The sequence below is a fragment of the Diadema antillarum genome, unplaced genomic scaffold (assembly GCF_040938485.1).
Source record: "Diadema antillarum isolate AM-2024a unplaced genomic scaffold, OU_Dant_1.0 seq00000900_RagTag, whole genome shotgun sequence".
Lineage (NCBI taxonomy): Eukaryota > Metazoa > Echinodermata > Echinoidea > Diadematoida > Diadematidae > Diadema > Diadema antillarum.
The window spans coordinates 1,160,358-1,179,933 of record NW_027271760.1 but is presented as its reverse complement, the minus strand read 5'-3'; the positions used below and the strand labels follow the sequence as shown (position 1 = coordinate 1,179,933).

Genomic DNA, 19,576 nt, shown 5'->3' with positions numbered 1-19,576 from the left:
TTTTCCTCTTCAGGCTGTGTTAGTGTCAATATATCAGACCTCAAACACTGATGAAATTTAAGTTTAGAACAGGTTTTTCTATGCACTTTTTTGTACAGTAGAAAGTAACTATTTAAATGTAAATATAGAATTGCAATATGTACATATGTAAATATATTGATGGAGAATCAGTGGGGCAGTTGGTTGTACACACATAGTATTGTTTGTAGTAAAATAGCTTTGAAAATATGGGAATATTGTAGTTTATATTGCACATGTCATCATTTGCCATGATGTACAGTATATTTGTGTTTTATAAATGTTATCTCTCTAGAACAAGAGGCTGCGTTGGTCTCACAGTCAGCTATCAGCAGTGTTAAGACTATCTTTGAAGCTAGCATTGAAATCACTGCTGAACAGTAATACAGATGATGAGTCCAATATATGCAATGAACAAAATGATAAGGAACAAATATTTTTGGATGATTAGAAGTAAGGTTGTTGGAATACACTTTTTTTTTTCTCTCTCTCTCTCTGACTTGGGCTGCCTTTGATATTCCTTTGGGGTCAGAACACTCTTTTTATTTACAATGAAGCTGGATTCAGGTTGACTTATTTTTGAGAAGATCAATTTTACTTTCGGGTTAATGTGTACCAAGCTGGAACCAAGTAGTATACTTTCAGACAAGGTTTTACTGGTCAATGATGTAAATGAATAGGGAATGTAAATATTTAAAAAGAAAAAAGTCTAGCTAGTATTCATGAGTCGCGGTGAAAATGCGTGGAGTCTAAAATTTAAGCTCATTTGATATGTTCAATGTGATTCTTGCTATTGACAGCTTTTGCACCAAGATGTGAGAATTCCAGCCTCCTTTCTGTCTTCTAGGAAAACTCACTTGCCAAAATAAATACCAAATGTCAAATTCATTCAAGAAAGTCTTTATTCAGCATGTTGTAAATTACCCTTCTTGTTTTGACAGATAATGGAGTTGTGACGACTAACTTCCCCTTACTGAGCTTCCAGACATAAACTTAGTGTACGATTCCGATCAAAACTACAAATATTGAAGCCAAATCAACTGTTTGTTTCATTTATTCTGTGCACTTGCAAAACTGCTACATCTAGCCAAATGTAATGAATAGCGTATAGCCTCAAAAATGATGAACCACCGACTTACTTCTGACACTGCTAAAATTTCGTATCAACTGCAAATTTATTTTTCAGCTCATTGTGGATTTTTGTCAGTGATAAGACTTAAGATCTGTGTCACCTACACAGGGTTGTTTCCAATGTAAACTGAAAACTAGACTTTCGATAATTCTGTCTAATTTTATATATAAATGTTTGTTTGTTTGTTTTCCCTGAAGAGAGGTTTCTGTCACTAAGTCTTAAATCATTGAAGGTAAGACGTGGTAATACTTGGGCAGGCGTCTATGAGAAATGCCTTTAGAGCAAAAGCAGCCCGTCCTCAACGGGCTAGAACAAATAAAACATAGCAGTGTTTGGAACAAAGACCATAGAGATTGCTGCCATTCACGATTGTACTTAACCCGTTGAAGGCGAGTCCTGAGTATACTCTAGCTAGGGTATGTGTGTTGTAGCAAAATCAGCTATCTTCAAAGGGTTAAAAAGTCAAGATTTAGGTAGTGAAGATGGAGTAAAATGAAATTGACTAAAATGGCTGAAATTGATGTATATACATATATGCAAAATTTGCCATTGTAACGGGTTTCTACCCTGGCTGTCTACAGCAATTAGCATTTTCTGTGCAGAAATGGTATTTTTTGTTTAATTGTGGAGGAAATTAGAATAAATTCTTGCCGGTATTAAATCACACGTATTTATCGCTTGCAAAGCCAGCATTTACAAACAAAAAACAAAATTATAGTTCTTTTTGAGCAATTTTACTTTGAAAACAAAAGACTTTTGCTCTGCCCAGCAACACATAGATTCAAAGTCTGCCACCAAGTGGATTTTGTTTTGGTATCATCCTAATTCTAATTAGTGGACATGCCTGTGTATGTATGTGCTATGACCATTCCATGATGGGTAACTGGGTAGATCAATTTTGTAGAGAGAAATCTGTTAAAGTTGATTGCTTTTGGATATTTTTGCTTTTGGCACTATTGTTGTGTATACACTTTCTTTTCAAAAGATTTTTGTTCATGTATTTTTTGTTTTTTTGTTCTCAGCTTCTGTAGCAATGATTGAGAATTTTGTTTTTGAGATTGTGTTGCAATTGGATGTTTATTGATGTATTTTGTGTGAAAAGGTGCAATTAGAATATCATTATTTGGCATTAATGCATTATTTGCTGTGCAGCCCTTTGGGAGATGCAAACTGTCAGCTCTTGTTGTATTGATACCAGCTCTTCATGTATCATTAACATTTTCCATTACTCGCTTTGTGACAGTGTAGGGGAGGATTTGATGTGGAAATGATATATGCAAAGTTACAAATCAAACATGATAATGCATCATCACATCATTATTTATGTTTTCACAGTGAAATGATATCCAGCTGGTGAAGGCAGCCTGAAACCTCTTAGTGTAATTTTTGCTATTTTTATTTTTCTAGCCAGGGTAACAGCAACTTTTTAACACTGATAATGCCACTAATCTGCTTTCAGGCTGGTTGTATGCCAAAGATGTTGAACAAGAATTTATCAAAATGCAACGACAGGTTGATGAGTACGAGAATCTCTTTAAGAATTTGGGATTATGCAGTGTGAGGCTTATAAACTTTAATGCAATTGAATGGAAAGTACTTAGGAAACTAACAAGAAGTCAAACCTAGAAAGCTACCTATTTGCTTTTTACTACCGATTGTTGTAGCAGATCATGTTTGATAGTGCTAGAAACAAGACTTGATTGTTCATGATCCTCAATGACAGTGATTAAGAGGTGTAGAAGCTCTCTGACTGAACACAACCAATAGCTTTATTAAGATTGGGCTGTAGTGAAATGGTAATAAGACATTATATCCAACTTTTTGGCAGCAAGTTTCTTTGATTTGTTTTGTACTTACATTGTACTTTGTATCAACTCCACAGGCAAACTTTTCTTGTCTTCTAGGATAATTCAAGCTTAATTTTCTTGTTTGCTTTATGAGGCGAGCTATAGCAGTGTCAGCTAGATTTATGGATGGTAGTATTAAATCCACAGAGCTTGTTTATAAATTTGCTATTAGTGTTCTTACTATCCTGAAATATATGTAAGATTGAAAGCTTGCCTACATAGTACCTTCTTGTCATGTCTGTAACCAGTGGTGTAGACCAGCCTCATTCAAAAGCTTTATACAGATTCAAAACGAATATGAAAAATATCAAATGAATTATCAAAAGCCTTATTTATTTAGTAAAAAGGTATATGAAGACTGAGAGGAATATGAGAAGCATTTACTTGAAGTTTGCCCTTCTCAGTTCCACTTAGAGACAATGAAGATCTTTGCTCTTGAAATGGAAGTCTTGCTTTAAAAACTTGCCTGATCACCTTCATCACCTAATACAAATTGTACATCTTCATATTCAGTTTCAAATATCCCCAAATTGACTTTCATCACAAAACGGACAGTACATAATTTATCTGACCATTCTTTTCCAAAGTTCATTTACTCTCTTCAAGTGTGCTTGATGCTTCTTAAAGACCATACTGTTTAACCATTGAGTGACAGTATGAATGTGCTTCCAAACCTGCTGTTAAACAGCTCATATTCAGTGTCTCATTTTGTTTCCCCTCTATCTTGCTTATTCTGTGTGCACAATATTACATCTCACTCAAAAGACAACTTGTATACCATGGCTTGCAAATTTTTAATTAGTTGGCAGATTTCACATGTGGTAGATATCAATACTGTTTAATTTTGCTGTAATAAATTATTTCATGTAATGCATGATGCATGTTGGTGTTCTGAATAGTCCCAAACATCTGCTGAGGATTAAAAAAAAAAATGAAAATGTACTAAGTCCCAAATATTAGATGTAGAATAAGTTAGCATGTTCAACCTAACTATTTTAAGTACTTGTTTGTTTCACATGTATAAATATGGAAGAATAAATCTTTAAGTTGTTTTAAAAACACACTGATACTTTTTATATGATGTACTGCTTTGTGTATGTAAATTTGTCATCTGTAGGGTACTGTAAAAGTGGATATTTTCGTTTGACTAATTTTTTGCGCTTGGCCGGATGAGAAGAGTTTCGCATGTTTTTAATTCCGCGGAATCAAGATATCAACTACTGGATCATATGGCATGTAAAAATATTCAATTGCTTTTATTTTCGCGCTAGGTTCTGGTTGCGCGAAATGCGCGAAAATTTCAACACCGCGAAAATTTCCACTTTTACAGTAAGTCTTTAATGGGCATTTTCTCTCAGGATACTTTTTATCATGTGTGACCTGTATATCATGGTTCACAAAACTCAATATCCATAGCACAATATGACGTTTATTCATATCTTCAAATTATATCCTCATCCATGCATTAACAAAATTTTAAATGACAATCTTTCACACCTGGGCTATACACTGTCTTCACAATCCATATTTCCTTGGTGGAAATGTGGAAACTGCATCAGTAAGTCAATATGGTGATACGGTTTCATAATGAAATAGGATAGAGATGTCTGATGATTGCAACAAAACTCTGAAATATGTGTGACTAAACCTTTCATTGGAACTTGACCAGATGTTGATACAGTGTACTCACATTACAACGAACACGGTAATATCAATATTCTTGTTACAACAAAGTAAAAGTTTAAGTCCAAAAATGATCATCTGCATATCTTTATGTAGTTTACTGTTTGGCTGTAATGAAATTTTGATATAACGAAGGAAAACTGCAGGTCCTGATGATGTCATATAATATGAGTCACTGTAGTCTCACTGCCCTGAATTCAGCCGCCATTTGCATCATGAACATGTTTGATGTAACACTAAGAGGAACATGAGCATGTTCAAGGGTGTGACAGTTCTTGCAATATAAGAGAAATAAATTGTATTGAATAATTTCTAATGGTGACTTGACTAAACTGATGCAGTCTTGGAAAAAGCAGTTTATATAGGCCTTCCTTAAAACAAGTGAAAACAAACCTGCACAAATGAAAAACTACAAACTGATGCAAGAAATCCGTCTTGCAACACACGCGTTAGTGTGACTTATTAAAGATACTGTTGCTTGCCCTTCAGGTACAAATGTGATTCATGGATCCAATGAATCTACTACAATTTATCCCTGCTTATAAGGGTAATGCATTTTGTGGAGTATTGAAGGAAACAAACTAAATATATTTGTACTTAGCATTAAAAAGGAAAAAAAAAAAAGAATCCGCTCAACAAGTGGTTAAGTGGTTACATGGAAGTTCTTTGATAATGATAGCTAGAATGTTCCATCTAACTCCTATTCATGAAAGCAATGATAATCTCAACACTCCGTCTGTTTACACTTGCACTGCATTTTACATCTCAAATATGCATTGTGAACTCACAAAAGAATGGCATCTATAAAAGTACATTGAAGAGAGGGCACATTTGTACTTCCATCTGTTAATTGGTGAACTATTTGTTCATATTGTACCCTTCATGTGTACCTGTAACCTACGACTTGTGTCAGATTTTCTCTCAGATCATTCAATATCCATGTCATATCACATTGACGTACTATGCCTAGTGAGATTGGTTGGTGGTTGAGATACCCTGCCATACTGTAGGCATGTTACAAGTCTGTGGAAATGGCTATGTGTGACAAGGACATCCTTCAAAGATCTATAACTCTTTATATACAGAGTCAATATATTACTTTTACCTTGTGAACTACATTATTCATATTTACAATATTCGGGTGGTTCAAATTTTTGCCTTGAAGTCATATTCATTTTATCTTTTCATTTTTTGATGTTATTTGATATTAGTTTTGGTGTCTAACTTCCTCTTATATTTACAAAGTTGTTAAAAACCAAACACCTGAACAACAAAATATCACACATCAATTAGCATTTGATTGTCTGCAATTGCCAGATATTTGTCAATACATCTGATTTGGAGTTGCATCACATAACCGTAGCTTCAGTTACAGTGATATCTACTGTTCATGAGAATAATTGAAGAGATTATTTCAAACAGCAATTTTGATTCTTTGACAGCTCAGATAATCAGAGACCAGTCAATGCTGTAGTAAGAAAGTGAGATTATACATTTCATGTTCCCACGAAAAAATATGCCAGCAATATAAGTGATGCCCCAATCAGCATTTACAAGGGTGACCACATCTGAAACAGTATGACTACATATGAAACAGTCCAACACATCTATCACCCAGACATAATGCCAAACCATGCAAATGTTAAAAAAGAATAATGTGAAATGTGCACAACACAAACTAATGAAATAAAATCTCCCTCAACAATGAGATGAGAATTACTCCTTGGCATCAATGATACCTCCTGCTGAGATGGCAAAAGTTGCCTCACTCTCTGGTAGGTCTGGGCTGTTGTATCAAACACACATAGAGAGGAAAGAAAACACATTGATAAACATTAGGAGCCACGTCAATTTCAGAACATTTTACTACTCTGAACAAAAATAACACGTCAAATCAAAAAAAAAAAAATTATCATGATGTATTATGTAGTTTTAAAAAATGTATTAGAAATAAATGGGCCTATTTGTAATGAAGATACTGTGCTTCCCAAAACAAAAGTTTGGTTTTGTTTTGTTTAGTTTGCCACAATGACCTGAATGGTTTATGATGCATCAGCCACTGCCAAGTCTATAACATTTAAATTTCTTGCACCAGCATACTCATGACTGCTGTTAGTGCCATGCCAGTCAAAAGATTTATTTTCAGTCTGCTACCATCTTTGACTTTAATGTGCAAGCATCAGAACTTCAGAAGCAATAGGAAGTGTATCCCCCAAGAGCACACATTCATGTCAATGTGGCTTTTTGATAATGATGTTAGAAGTCTGTGGATGCAACTTGGGTTCCTTAGTTTAAGAAATCTCTGAAAATGTTTATGAAGCATTACTACATTAGAGACTTGTGAGGAGCCATTCATCAGAGAGAATAGGGCAAAGACACATCGTCAACAGCAGAAAAAGAGAATGAGCACCATTGAGTGTATACGAACCATGGTAGAATGTAAAAGAATCCTGTCTGAAAAAGAGTGAAAGATTGGCTTTCTTTTTGATGATGCTTCCTCACAAGAAAATGTTCTATGAATCTATGTCAGTCAATGGATGACTCTGAAGACCTTGAGACCTCAAGTGGAGTGTAACGATAACAAGGGTCAAGATAAAATCAATGACCAGGGCCCCATTTCATAAAAGATGGTAGGATAGCAACTCTTGCTGGAATGGCAACTTCCCACAGCCAATCAGACAATTCTTGTCATTACCATTAAAATTGCCATTACAGCAAGACATGCTATCATATCAACTTTTCATGAAATGGGCCCTGGTGGAACCTTTTTGAAGGCACTTATGATAGTCACAAAACAACAAATCTCAAGAAATAGCTATAGTGATCTGGAAAGGGATGAGTACCCACCTGTCATATATCTTGGCAATTCTTGTCTCTCCTCGACCTTTCCTGAGACTGATTCGGGTTGTGGAGGCATGGGCCAAGATGTGTCCTCCAATGGGCTTCTTTGGATCAGCCTGGAAACTACCAATATATGATTAACATGAAAGACACACTACAAAACAGTCCACCATGACACCATTTGAGGTGGATACTCATGATATCAAAGTCTACTATATAAACTCTCTTAATCATGAATTTTTCATCAAGGTAAATTCATGGAGATACCACTTAATACAGAAAACAGCACAGCTCTTCTTGACCTGCTTAACAGTGTTCAGAGTTGTGAGGTTTCTCCCAAACTGAATAATGTCAGGAACAAGATGTATTTTGAAGAAATAAGAGGATGTCTACTAACTCTACCAAAGAGGTGCACACGACAGGCAATTATTACCTGTGCACACAAATCAACACAGTCAGCACAACAAGTACAGAAATATGATAGAATATTTCTGAATGATATAATATTTCTGAATGTTTTGTGGGGGATGAAAAGAATGATTTGAATCTTCGATCAATAAGAATGCTGTAACATGAATTAAGCATACTAGAGCAAGATATTAATTCATACCATACAATTAACTACCATAGTCCAATCACATGCAGACACTTGAGACACAGACATGTAAGCAGGCATGTGAGTAAAGATCAAACGTGCTAACAAGCCATGTACGAGCACCTGGAAGGACGAACAGACAGAAGGACAGACAGACAACCTCAAACCAAAGTGCATTCACGACACTTTGTGATGGAGGCATAAAAAGAAAGAACAAATCACTGTTTGCAGGTAATAAAATAGCAGGAAAATTTGATGAAGAGGTTCTCCTTTTTCAAATCACATGAAAAATGAAAATAGAATTCAAGAACTCTGTTTCACACTTCTCACGGCATGATGTCATCACTATCTACACTGTATAAAAGCTAACACCAGTATTACAGGTAAACCCTATGCCCAGACTACACTGACTTTGCTTTCCTTAGCAGTTAGGTTATATAACTTTTATAAACATACAAAATTTGTAAATTTAAATTGCAGATATAATGATATCATGACAAATTACCTTTTTTTTTCTAGTTTTTTTTTCAAGTGACACTGCTAGAAAGAACTTACCTCATAGTTGCCCCTGGATCTGAAGTCATCTGATTGGTCACAAACACAGCCACATTGTATTCTGTAATAAAATGATATTTGCATCACTCTTATGGATGCATTCACAATGAAACCTTCTCAACCTGACAGTGCTCTTAAATGCATTTTCAGTTAGGCTTTTCATTATCATCTTCTTCATGTGGCACAGTGTGCCTTGTTGATATGGTTTGCCAACTACATATTTAGCTACCTGGGGTGAACCACATGGGGTTGGCATCATTCGTCTGTTTTTCTTGCGTGATTAGGAAGGTGGACCACTTCACTGGGCTAGCGCCCTGCTCTATGCGATGAATGAATGAAGTGGGATTTTTACATGTGTAAGTTGTGTCTAACTAACACATGGGACCTCTTAATGTCCTATCTGAGGGACAAAGAGTGTTGCCTCTTACTGGAGGGTATAGTATGATTACACACAACATCGCTCTAAAAGACTGAGGAATTGAATCCGAGTCATTTGGACTTGGAGGCAGACAAGATGCCGACTGAGCTAAGCCACTGCCCTCGATTCTTCATAGAAATCACTCTATAACCATCAAATGCATACAACAGTCAACAATGATTTGTATCAATTACTCAAAATATCCATAAAAGAACTAGAATTATCACTGAAGGTAATAAATACCCCCGCCCCTACCACAGTTGCTTGAGTGCTATGGTAACAGTTGGTTCCACAAAGTTTGTATAAAAAGTGTGGTTACCATGGCAATGCATTGTCAGATACAAACACAATGGACATTTTGCATAACTACACTTAAAGACCATCATACACACCAAATTTGGCCTTCATAGCTTGAATGGTTTATTTTGATACAAAAATGAGTGGTTACTATGGCAACACATTTTCCTTATACAAACACATTGGTGTCTTTCAAAACTTCACTTCTAGATCATGATACATACTAAATTCCACTTCAATTGCTTGAATGATGGAAAAGTTATTTGATCTGCAAGGTTTTGGTAAAATTGTGGTTACCATGGCAACAGTTTGTGTGACAAACACAAAAATGATGTGTTCCACATCTATACCTCAGGGCCATAATGCTTACCAAATTTGGTTTCAACTGCTTGAAAACTGTGGAAGAAGTTCACTCCACAGGATTTAAAAAAAAAAATGCGGTTACCATGGCAACGCATTGTCCGATACAAATACAAAGGACATTTTGCAAAACTTCACTTAAAGAGCATCATACACACCAAATTTCACCTTCATAAATTAAATGGTTCAATTTGAAACAAAAATGAGTGGTTACCATGGCAACACATTTTTCTTATATTAACACATTGGTGTCTTGCATAACTACACCTCCCGATCATCATACATAATAGATTTGACCTTAATTGCTTGAATGATGTGGAACTTATTCAATCCACAAGGTTTTGGTAAAATTATGGTTACCATGGCAATGCTTTGTCTGACCATGGGCCAATTTTTCTGTTAGGTCCATGGTCTGACAAACACACAAATATGTTCCACATCTATGCCTCAAGGCCATAATGCCTACCAAATTTGATTACAATTGCTTTAAAACTGTAGAAGTTGTTCACTCCACAGGATTTAGAAGAAAACATGCGGTTACCATGGCAACGCTTTGTCAAGTACAAACACAAAGAGTGTCTTGCATAACTACACCTATAGATCATCATAGATACAATGTACCAATTTTGAAATTGATTGCTTGAATACTATGGAAGTAGTTCCCTCCACAAGGTTTTGGTAAAATTGTGGTCACCATGGCAATGCATTGTCCGACAAACACAAAAACCATGTCTTGCACATCTATACCTCAATATCATCATTTACTAGTTTCATTTAGATTGCTTCAAAACTGTAGAAGGAGTTCGCGACGCAAGATTTTGCAACAGACCGACCGACCGACCGCCCGACCGACCGCCCGCCCGACCGCCCGCCCGACCGCCCGCCCGACCGCCCGCCCGACCGCCCGCCCAACATCACGTTGATTCCTATTATACCCCCTTCACACTAAGTGTGGCAGGGGTATAATTATGCACTGTGAATCTGGAAAAGTGAACATCACTTTTCCACCGTGAGTGAGAAAAAAAAATGATGACGGTGTCCTTTCTCTTTCACTGTAAATATCATGAGGTAACAAAACTTCAAGCTTTAATTCTTCTTCTTTGCTGTGGTGCCAATGGCTGTGTGAAAACAAATACTGTATCATTTTTTCAAGAAATGGGACCACATGGCTAAAAATGCCTGGATGCTTAATTTCTGTAGAATACAACATAATAGGCATGAAATAATGCAGAGTGGAAGAAGGGGAGGGAGAACACAAGAGGGAGTGATGATAAAGGTGAGGGAGAAGTGGAGGGAATGATAATACCTTCGGAGATTTTCTGCAGCTTTGACAGGAGCTGTGCTAGTTTCTGCTGCCTATCAGCCAGCTCCCCACGCCCACTGAAATCAACTCGGAAGAGTGCCATGACAGAGTCAATTACCTACACACATACAGCAAAAAAGATTTCCAAAACTCCTTTAAAAGTATGAAAAGAACATCAATATGAATACATTTTTATGAACTAAAAACATGAAATTAGAGAGTCAATGACCGACAACTAAAAAAAAAGAAATTCGCACATAAAAAGGAATGTCATCTATGCATTTTAATGACCATGTATCATAATAGGAACTATAGTTCCCAAATTACATGGAGTATACTGTACTTTACTCAAGGATTCTGTAGCTTGCAAGACAATTGTTTCAGCCATTTTCTTGCTGAAGTCAGGGAAAACAGAACTGCAAGTTCTCTTTTCTTTGACTTGAAACAATATTTTACTTATACACACAATATGGAATGGTATTGGATACAAATGTGACTCAGTTGCTGTGTGAGGGCCATGCAACTTAAAACTCGAGTTATTACTGGACAAAATTTAATACCAAGAGCTTGAAGACACCTGGCTCTTCATGAAACTTTGCTGCTGCATAATCCAGTAGTTCAAACTGATGTTCACCTGCAAGAGGCAAGAAGAATAACTGTAAGCATAATCATGGGTAATGATGATTTTGAAAATGAAAATGTATACATACTGGTCAATCAAGAGCCGGTAAGCAGAATTATGATTCACTTCAATCTCTCCTATTTATGATGCTCCCCCATGCCTTATAGCATTCGGTTTTTGAAGTATTTAAACACACACACACACACACACACAAGAAAGGAAGGAAAAAATAAATGCATCATATTTGTTTACCTTGGAGAAAAGACATAACAGAAATTACCAAACATGTAAAACTTGTATTCTGCTCCTCATGTGTGTAACAATAATTATAGAATCAGAGGGAGAGAAAAAAAAAAAGATGTTGTATGGAGTATTGCCGCACTGCATCGTGAAACTATTTGATATGTCAAATCACAGCATACAGTGGTAGAGAGAATAGAATATACAAGTCATTCAAAACTTAATACAATTAATTACATAGACCTTGTAACTCACTTGTGTAGGCTCGGGCATAGAGTACATTATCCAGCATTGCATTGTGGTCGAGATTGAAACGGTCGGCGATGTCTCTAAGTCGATCAGGGCGGCTTTAAACAGGGTCAAAGAAACTGATTCCTCATCGAATGTGAAAAAAGGGAAATCAATAGATCTCCCCTTGGGTGAAGAGCTAAACTGATCAGGTACTAAATTTTCACACAAATAATCTTCATTATAATTGTTTACAGAAGGACTTCTATGTATTCTTTCAATACAACAACAAAACTAGTCTTTAGTAGTTGGAAATGGGGATATGGGTGAATATTCCAATTAATTTTTTCAACTGGGGATGTACGTGAATATTCCAGCCCATTTTTTTTTTTTTTTTTTGGGGGGGGGGGGGGGGAGCAATATCCAAGTGCCTTGGATGTATTCAATCACTTTAAAGATTAGAGCACTATTTGATGGCACATTACAGGACATGCTCTGATGTAGAATGTAAACAAGCATGAAAAACATGCACTTGCATTGTGTAGCACACAATTAACTGTATGTTATAAATCATGATTTGTAATATTCTCAGCATATATATGGAAAATATATCACATATCTTTATCATCTAATTACTTATATCCAACAGCCACCACACAATGCCACTGACAGCAGATTTTGTTGGAAAGTGGAGTGACTTGGAAGAGTGAATTTTGTAAAGTAGGAAAGATACAGTCTGGCAAAGGATACAAAGTGTTTTCAGTGTCAATGAAGATGACCTTTCCCCCTGGGTATCCATTGGCTCCTGGAAGCTGTGTACACACACACAGTGTGTGTGACAGCTGAGTCTTTCCTGTGCGGAATTCTGAAAATCAACACGAGTTCAGGCTTCTTAATTAGACTGCAATAAAATATGTTTTTGTTCACATCCATTGCTACCAAGACCTACGAGGGAAAGTGGCTTTCTCCTGGCTAACACATATCCACAAGCAAGGTAGCCAGGATTAAAAACATTTGTTAATATTATAAAGAGCAGGATATTGCAGGCACAAAAAGTGTTAATCAGTCCAATCCTCCCAATTCAGACATAATCAAATTCAATTGCAATACCATTGTGTGTTCTGATGGAAACTGTACATAGTATTTATAGGTCTATATTCTAACTCTTCATGCCCAACGACACCCTGAGCTAACACTATACTCAGTATTACTATGGGAACCACTACATGGGAGAACAAGACACAGACCTTCTGGACGCACCTTAGACACACTCAGAAATGACACTGGTCTTTATGACACAAAGGACATTGTGAGCGTAATGGAGAACAGAGAGCGCTGGAGGGACATCATCCATGGACATCGGGAATACTACCCGACTTTTAAAAGTAAGTAATATTCTAACATTAACTTTAGTGGACATGAAGAACATATGTAACACCATCCCATTTCCTCACTAATCAGTATCATGTATGCATACATTGGAATTAATACAGAAATTCGACATTCATTGTACTTACCTCCAAAGGCTTCCGTTATAGCCATGCTTTCGATGCCTCCACCTAGCAGTTTGCTAGAAGTGTAAACCAATGAAATATATATATATATATATATATATATATATATATATACATTTTTTTTTTGTAAGACTTGTGGATGAGTTTCTACAAGTTCTGTCTTGTCGTGTACATCAACTTACCAAATAAAGACTGTCTCAGAAACTTTAAAAATTCAGAGTGGAATCTTGAGTGTAAACAAACTAAAGTGAACTTATTTTTTTTGTAACTGGCAGGGTGTTTCTTGATTTGTTTGTGTACCATGTGAGGTTGGGGGCTTGAGGAGAAAGCAAAATGCAGAAGTTAACACACAACTTGACTCGCTGTCATTCAATTTGCTTTTAGGCATTTGTGTGTGTGTGCACTCGATTTTGATAATAATCTGTTGATGCCACCATTTGTAAAACAAAGCAGCATAAAAAATATGGTAATGTATCAAACAGGATATGGATTTCTGTTATCTAAAATGGAAAAAGTGTTGACAGACATATCTCCACCCATTCTCTATACAAATGTATTACAATTGCCCATTGCATGCAGTTACTCTGTAATGACTATCAAACACATACAAACACATAATAGCATAACAAAGGCTTTAATGAAAAGTGATGTTATTAAAGGGACCACTCAGTTATTTCAAACTTATAGTCAACAAATAGAAATATTTCTTTCAAGAAACTTGACTTACATTTTGTGTATGTTATGCCATTTGACAGATGTGTTCATATCTAATCAAGACAGCAGAGACAAACTGTATGATATACCTTTTTTGGGGGAACCTATCTAAGAAACGATCTCTTTAAGTTAGATTCAGTGTGATCATGCACTTATCTGTGAAATTCAGGAGTATTATGTCACCAAAAAACACTGGCTTTTGACATTAACCTTTTGAGGACAGACTGATTTTGCTACTACACACATTTCCCAAAGACACCTGCCCAAGTATACTCAGGACTCGTCCTCAACACGTTAAAGTAAAGGTACACCCTGTTCATCTTGATGATGCTCATTTCACACACTGAACAGCACATTTCAATTCACTTTAACATTACTTTGACAACTAAACTTTTGCTTTGAAGACATCCAGGAAATACACTGCTCTCTACCCAAATATGGGCTGGACACAAAAGTCAAAACCCACAAAACACGGACACATAAAGAAAGAGCTTTCTTGACTTACTCAAGCTCGGAGCTACCTGTCGTGATTCGAAACACATTTCTCCTTTTTACACTGTACTCTAAAGCTGTTGTGAACCCATTATCCTGTGAGAAAAACAAACAAATAAACAGGTAAAGAAAAAAAAAAACTGAAAATGAAAGTATATGTATTCAGTCATTACAAATTCCAGTTTTATGTAACTTTCGGTGTTTCCTGCATCCTGATACCAACCCTGTGCAGTAAAAATTTATACTGGATAGCACTAACAGATCACTCTGTCCTCCTTCATTTAAACGATGAGGGTCTTCATAACTTTTTTCCTCACTTCACACAAACTTTAGATTTATTTTCTGCATAACAACAGTATACCAGAGTTTAAAGTTCCTTTTCTTTCTTTCTTTCCATCAATGATTTAAAGTAGATTAATGCATTCAGCCTTTTTATTTACTAAGAGTAGATTTTATTTCATTGAAGGGTCATCTTTTTCCAAAGCTTAATTGAAACCACCACAGTTGTCATGTCACACACACACACACACACACACACACACACACAAATGCACAAACCATCACTTTGCATCAGTCCAACTTAATTGCAAAGTAGCTGCTGTGGTAGAGTTCTCCATGACATGATGACACTAAGGAACAACTCATCATACAGTGAACTTATTTCTTAACATAATAAGGCAGTAACAAGATACCTGTGACAATTTAAGCCATTTATGATGAACCAAGGTTACATACCTCAAGCTTTGAAGCAGCTTCTTTGATTTTCTCCATCTTAGCCTCAGATATCCCTTTGATGTCACACATACGTTTGCGTGTTGTCATCTGAATTCCCTGCAGTACAAGGAAGTTTATCAGCATTAATCCCATGAATTTGCTATTGCCAAAATGATAGCATTATGAGATGTCAACACTCATTTTCCCTTCTCATTCCTGTAGTAAATGTGCATATATGTCAACCATTCCAATCAGAATAAAAGTTCAACAAACTAATAATGATAATAATAATGATAATAATAATGATAACAATAACAATGATAATAATATATGACTTATATTCCACCATATCCACTCTGTAGAGCTCTCACGGCTACATACACTTAATCACCTCCTTCACTGGATAGGCCCATATTGTTGCTCACTCCCCACTCCCTGGGAAGCATTCCAGATTAGTAAAACTGCTGTATCTGACTTTTAATGATGTAACCTGCAAACTGAACATGTCCAGGAAATATCTAATACAGGAAAATAACTATTGATTTCACCTAGGTCATGTTGGCCTCACAGGATAGAGGAGGGAAGGAAAGTCTTGAAATGCCAACCTTGCTTGGAATTGGAAGTGCTGTACAGCTCCTTTAATATTAAGTTTGTTTGTGTACATATTTCTCAATTTAGGTTTTCTAAGATACAGATCTTAGAGTTATACTTACATACAAATGTACAAAATGAGACTGAAATAAAGTCATTTATTCTCAACATACAAATAACTTACTCTTATTGTGCAAATTCCAGCATTCTTTAGCTTCTTGATGTCTGCCATATTCTGTTAAATAAAAGACCAAATATTCTGTATATTGTAAATATCATAGGCATATACATTAGTTTTGTATTATTTACATATTACTGCATATAGCAGCAAGTGGCATATGTTTATGATGATCAATATTTCACATGAAAGTAATTTATGTGCCAAAACCAATGATAAAGGCTATAGCAGGTAAACTGGTGTTCATATAGATGTTGACTGTATTGTCAAAAAAGAAAATCCTGTCCAATAGAGATTCACATACATATAACAATAGTTATTAGTAGGCCTCGGTTGAGTAGGCCTCGTGATTTGTATTTGGAAAGGGGTTAATATGAGTAGTCAGTTGTACTAACAGATGATCAAAACAACTGTATGTCTAGTAGTAGTACTGGTTTGGAAACACTTCAGGTTAGGTTACAGTTCGTTATTCCAAAAATATTTAATTCAGAAAGAAAATAAGGTGTTTTCTTTTTCTAGTTAATGACTGTGTAAAGGAAGCATGCTATGCTAAGTACACTCTTCAGAATGCATTGCAATAAAGAGGGGACCAAAGAACTAATATCTTTAAAAAAAACTTTAAAAAATTCAGAGAATCAATACACTCCTCCAAAATTCTAACGTAAAGACAAAACACACAGCCACACAAATCAGCGCATGTCCACACTTGCAGGGAACACATTTTTACTTACAATGCCATGATTTTGGAGGACGTCAATATCTTGGAAGAAAGACTCCTGTGTTGACATATGAAATAAACATAACAGTTAGAGTCAGGTAACATGAACTGAAGATTTTTCTATAATTAGACCTATTCATTTATTTATCACTCTGCAGTAAACCTAGTCATAAGCATAGAAAAGTCTACCGACTTATCGTTTAGAAGTCCCTCTGTAGCAGAGCCACACTAGTGACTAGATCCTAGCTGTTGCAAATTTCCAATATTGAGACTTTTCTAACATGTTACTAGGCCTACTGTTAGAATTTATTCATTAATAATCAAAGAAACACAATCAAAGTACAAAAATAGACATACCAGGTAAATAGAGTATCAACCGGTAATGCGGTATGTGCATTGCTAGTATTAATAGTAGTAACGTTATGTGCATTGTTAACAGTTGGTTCCCTACTACGGTTTGGCAAATTAATGTAACATTGTCATTAACGTTAGTATTTTGGCAAAGCGACTGGGCTAAACGTTAGACCTATGGATCTAACTTCTGAAAAAAACAAAACACTTTTATCTAGGCCTAACGTTAGACTCTAACGCTAGCTCTAGTCTTACCATCGTTAGAGAGACCTTGTGTAGACTCTAGTAGGACTAGAAAGTTTCTAGAGGAGATATCTACTGACTCTTCTGAATCAGACTCAACAGACAACAGACTAAACGACACATTTTAACCCGTTACAGTACAACAGAGTCTGATTGTTAGACATAACAATTGGTCTAACTAACGTTTACTTAGACGGATTATTCTAGCGTTAGACTAATAATAGAATTTTAACGTTAGAGCTAGAATCTAGAATAGGGTCTATATGAAATTGAAATTAAAAAAAAAGCTTTATAATTCTTTTGTGTCCACTTACCTCATCGTTGTCCACATCATCGATGTCCACATCATCTACCACTTGGTCCTGCATAATGCTGGTCTGCAACAACCCAGTTGCTAACGCTAGGTCTACTGTAACCTCGCGGCCTGGCCGGGTCCAGCCCTCTCAGCAAGAGGAACGAAGCTATCGGAGTCAAGTACGACAAACGTTCAGCTGGCGAGCAGGCGGAGTCTTTGACTTTGTAGACTGCAGTGTTCGATCTGCAAATCTGCAACTCTAGAGAACTCTAGGATTCTAGCCTACTATCTAGTCTAGTCCTCGGCGAGATGATAATCGAATAAAACGTCTAGACTTTTAACGGGTTAGACGGTGATCACCGTGTACAATGGTATAATTACTCGTATTACAGTCTTCACATCACAGTGCACATATGAACAGTGTCAGTGCTGCACCACCAGTACTATACTGTGAGCATTCAGTTTACAAACGTAAACGGGAACTCTTCGTGTGGTGGACGTACAACACGTACATGTACGTGCGTGGTGTGTGGTGGCATTGCATGATTACGCAGCGAGCGCACATTCCGTCCACTTTCTGTGATAAGATTTGCAGACGACACCGCCCGCTTTACATCGTGATCGTAATCATGTTGACTTCCAGTGGAAAACTATCCATATGTGATACAAGTTCAAGAAGAATGAGCGCGTCGTCCAATGGCTAATGATTGTGACGTAACAATGCACATCTGTACATGACAATGGCCTCGCGCTTCGGAGACACCGCCCGCAAACAGATCAATGGGTTTGGCGGGGTGATCCCTAGTTGGAATGGGAAGTTTCCCGAGAAGTTTTAGGAGAATTTCATTGAAGTTTGCGGTCACACTGGTAAAACTTCGAGATCATGGAAAGATCACGAACTTACAAGTAATCTTCTCGTTTTTGTTTTTTGTCTTTTGTTTGCCAGTCGGACTGCGCCTGTAGGACTTTCATGAACGTAGTCCCCCCCCCCCCCCCTTTGTAGTATTAGATTTCGCAGCTTTTGCAATTTCTGTAGATTTTGTTTTGGATACAATAGTTTGTGAATTTTGTAATCACTTCCCTGGTTTTCTTTTCCTTACTAGATCCCGAACTGTAACTTCTGTCAAAGTTGAGCTTGTCAGCACATAACTTATTCACAGTTTCGTCTGTATTTTTGTTCACATTCTCATTGATCTGGTGAACATTGAGCAGTTTGTTTAATGATTGTCTGTCTGTTTGTTTGTTTTGAGAATGCTGGTCCGACTCGTCCTGCTGGTCGAGCAGCGACTCGACCTGTTTCTCGAGGAAAGATATACGAGTGTCTCTCGTCTGCATCTCAAAGTCAATGTATTCGAGCAAACTTTCAGTTTGTTTGTTTGTTTGTTTGTTCATTTTCCATCTGAGAAGATGGCTGGATAGCCCATATTCAGCTACATAAGCTGGTCTTCCATGGGGTCCAGTTGCATGTGAGGTGGGACCACTTCACCGGGTAAACACCCTGCTCTTTGCGATGAATGAATGCAGTGGGATCTTTTTACTTGCATTAGTTGTTACTCTCTCATACACGGGACCTCCATTTTATGTCCTATCCGAGGGACAGAGTGTTTTGCCTCTTGCTGGAGGGGAC

The 19,576-nt window shown here is 36.7% G+C and overlaps 1 protein-coding gene and 1 pseudogene across 1 annotated transcript; one reads left to right on the top strand and one right to left on the bottom strand.

Moving 5' to 3' along the window:
* Positions 1-6,396: 6,396 nt before the first annotated feature.
* Positions 6,397-18,022, bottom strand: LOC139741069 (meiotic recombination protein DMC1/LIM15 homolog). Its single transcript, XM_071651655.1, has 13 exons — positions 17,969-18,022; positions 17,074-17,118; positions 16,349-16,399; positions 15,595-15,690; positions 14,873-14,955; positions 13,657-13,709; positions 12,890-13,004; positions 12,167-12,258; positions 11,610-11,683; positions 11,053-11,167; positions 8,672-8,732; positions 7,528-7,644; positions 6,397-6,466 (listed from the first exon to the last, which is right to left on the bottom strand). Exons 1-13 carry the CDS (start codon positions 18,020-18,022, stop codon positions 6,397-6,399), a joined length of 1,026 nt encoding a protein of 341 aa, XP_071507756.1.
* Position 18,023: 1 nt separating this feature from the next.
* LOC139741057 (uncharacterized) overlaps positions 18,024-19,576 on the top strand; it is a 34,241-nt pseudogene continuing 32,688 nt past the window's right edge.